Source organism: Medicago sativa, chromosome 8 (genome assembly GCF_051527215.1).
Source record: "Medicago sativa cultivar Bolivia chromosome 8, Bolivia_mono, whole genome shotgun sequence".
NCBI lineage: Eukaryota > Viridiplantae > Streptophyta > Magnoliopsida > Fabales > Fabaceae > Medicago > Medicago sativa.
In genome coordinates this window covers 55859806-55860928 of record NC_140756.1, presented here as the reverse complement: position 1 = coordinate 55860928, position 1123 = coordinate 55859806, and the positions used below count along the sequence as shown (strand labels likewise).

The window sequence follows — 1123 nt, the reverse complement described above, 5'->3', positions numbered from 1 at the left end:
AATGTTGGCTCCGTTGGTGGTTACATGAGCTTGCTTGTGGTAATATATTTTTTCCTCTTTTTTTAAGTTAAACATAAATGTATAGGTGCTTGTATGACATGTATATATTTTGTCTCTTTGTGTTTGCTGACCACTTCAGAGGCTTGTTGGACTTGATGGAGCATTGTCATGTCACCTGGATGCCGTACGAGCACCGACGAGACGTGACGCCTTTTCATGACGTGTGCTGGTACTCCGAATGGATCATGGCAGGCAGTCAGAGGATGGTGCGTCACTTGTCGGAGCGGGTGCTGAGGCAGTACAGACATGTTCAGAGGGTTCCCCGACCTCCTACTGATGTTATGCCTCTTGCCGCAGCAGATGTGGCTGCTGCCTTCTTGGAGTTTGCTCTGCATGTCGTTCCCCACCAGCGGAGGGGTCGCCAGGTCCCAGACGACGAGCCTTGGAAGTATTCAGATAGGTACGTGAGGTGGTTCTACCATGTGTCCCATCCTCTCATCGTCAACCTTGCTCCAGAGCCTGATATTGTCATGCCGAGACCTGTATATCAGGATATTCTTGTTGACAAGGAGTGGGCCAGACATCCTCCCGATCCATTGCAGGTCATCGGCAGCATGAGAGAGAGAGTGGAGCATGCGATGGGGATTCCTGAGGTGGTTTCTAATCCACTCTTCTTTGGCATTTTGGAGGGCCTCCGTACCGACTATAGCATGTTTGAGCAGCAGCCGGTTCCGAGGAGGAGGTCTAGGATTCCACAGGAGGACCAGTAGTGTCTTATGTTAGGACTACATTTTATGACTTTTTTTGGATATTTGTAGTATTTTCTCGACTTTTTGGTATTCATATTTACCTGGTTGTATCATATTTACATTTGCGCGGTTGCGCCTCTTTATGACATTTGCGTTAATTTTCGTTAAATTTGCATTTCTAAATTATTATTGAATGAATGCATGTTCTCTAAATTAAGAGTTTTGGTTGAATCAATGAATGCATGTACTATAAACAGGGAATGAAGGAACAAAACAGTAGCTAGTGCCACTGTCATTCTGTTCTGGTGCCACTGTCATTCTGTTATGCTGCCATCATTGCACCAGCAGCAGCGTTAGTTAAGTCACGCTAGTGT

At 45.9% G+C, this 1123-nt stretch overlaps 1 protein-coding gene across 1 annotated transcript; it reads left to right on the top strand.

Annotated features, from left to right (window-relative positions):
• The first annotated feature begins 245 nt into the window (after positions 1 to 245).
• Positions 246 to 770, top strand: LOC146899696 (uncharacterized). The gene has a single exon (XM_085736836.1). It carries the CDS (start codon positions 246 to 248, stop codon positions 768 to 770), a length of 525 nt encoding a protein of 174 aa, XP_085592962.1.
• Positions 771 to 1123: the final 353 nt, after the last annotated feature.

Excerpts from the sequence above, each read along its gene's own strand:
- LOC146899696 (XM_085736836.1), top strand. The coding sequence starts at position 246 with ATGGCAGGCAGTCAGAGGATGGTGCGTCACTTGTCGGAGCGGGTGCTG.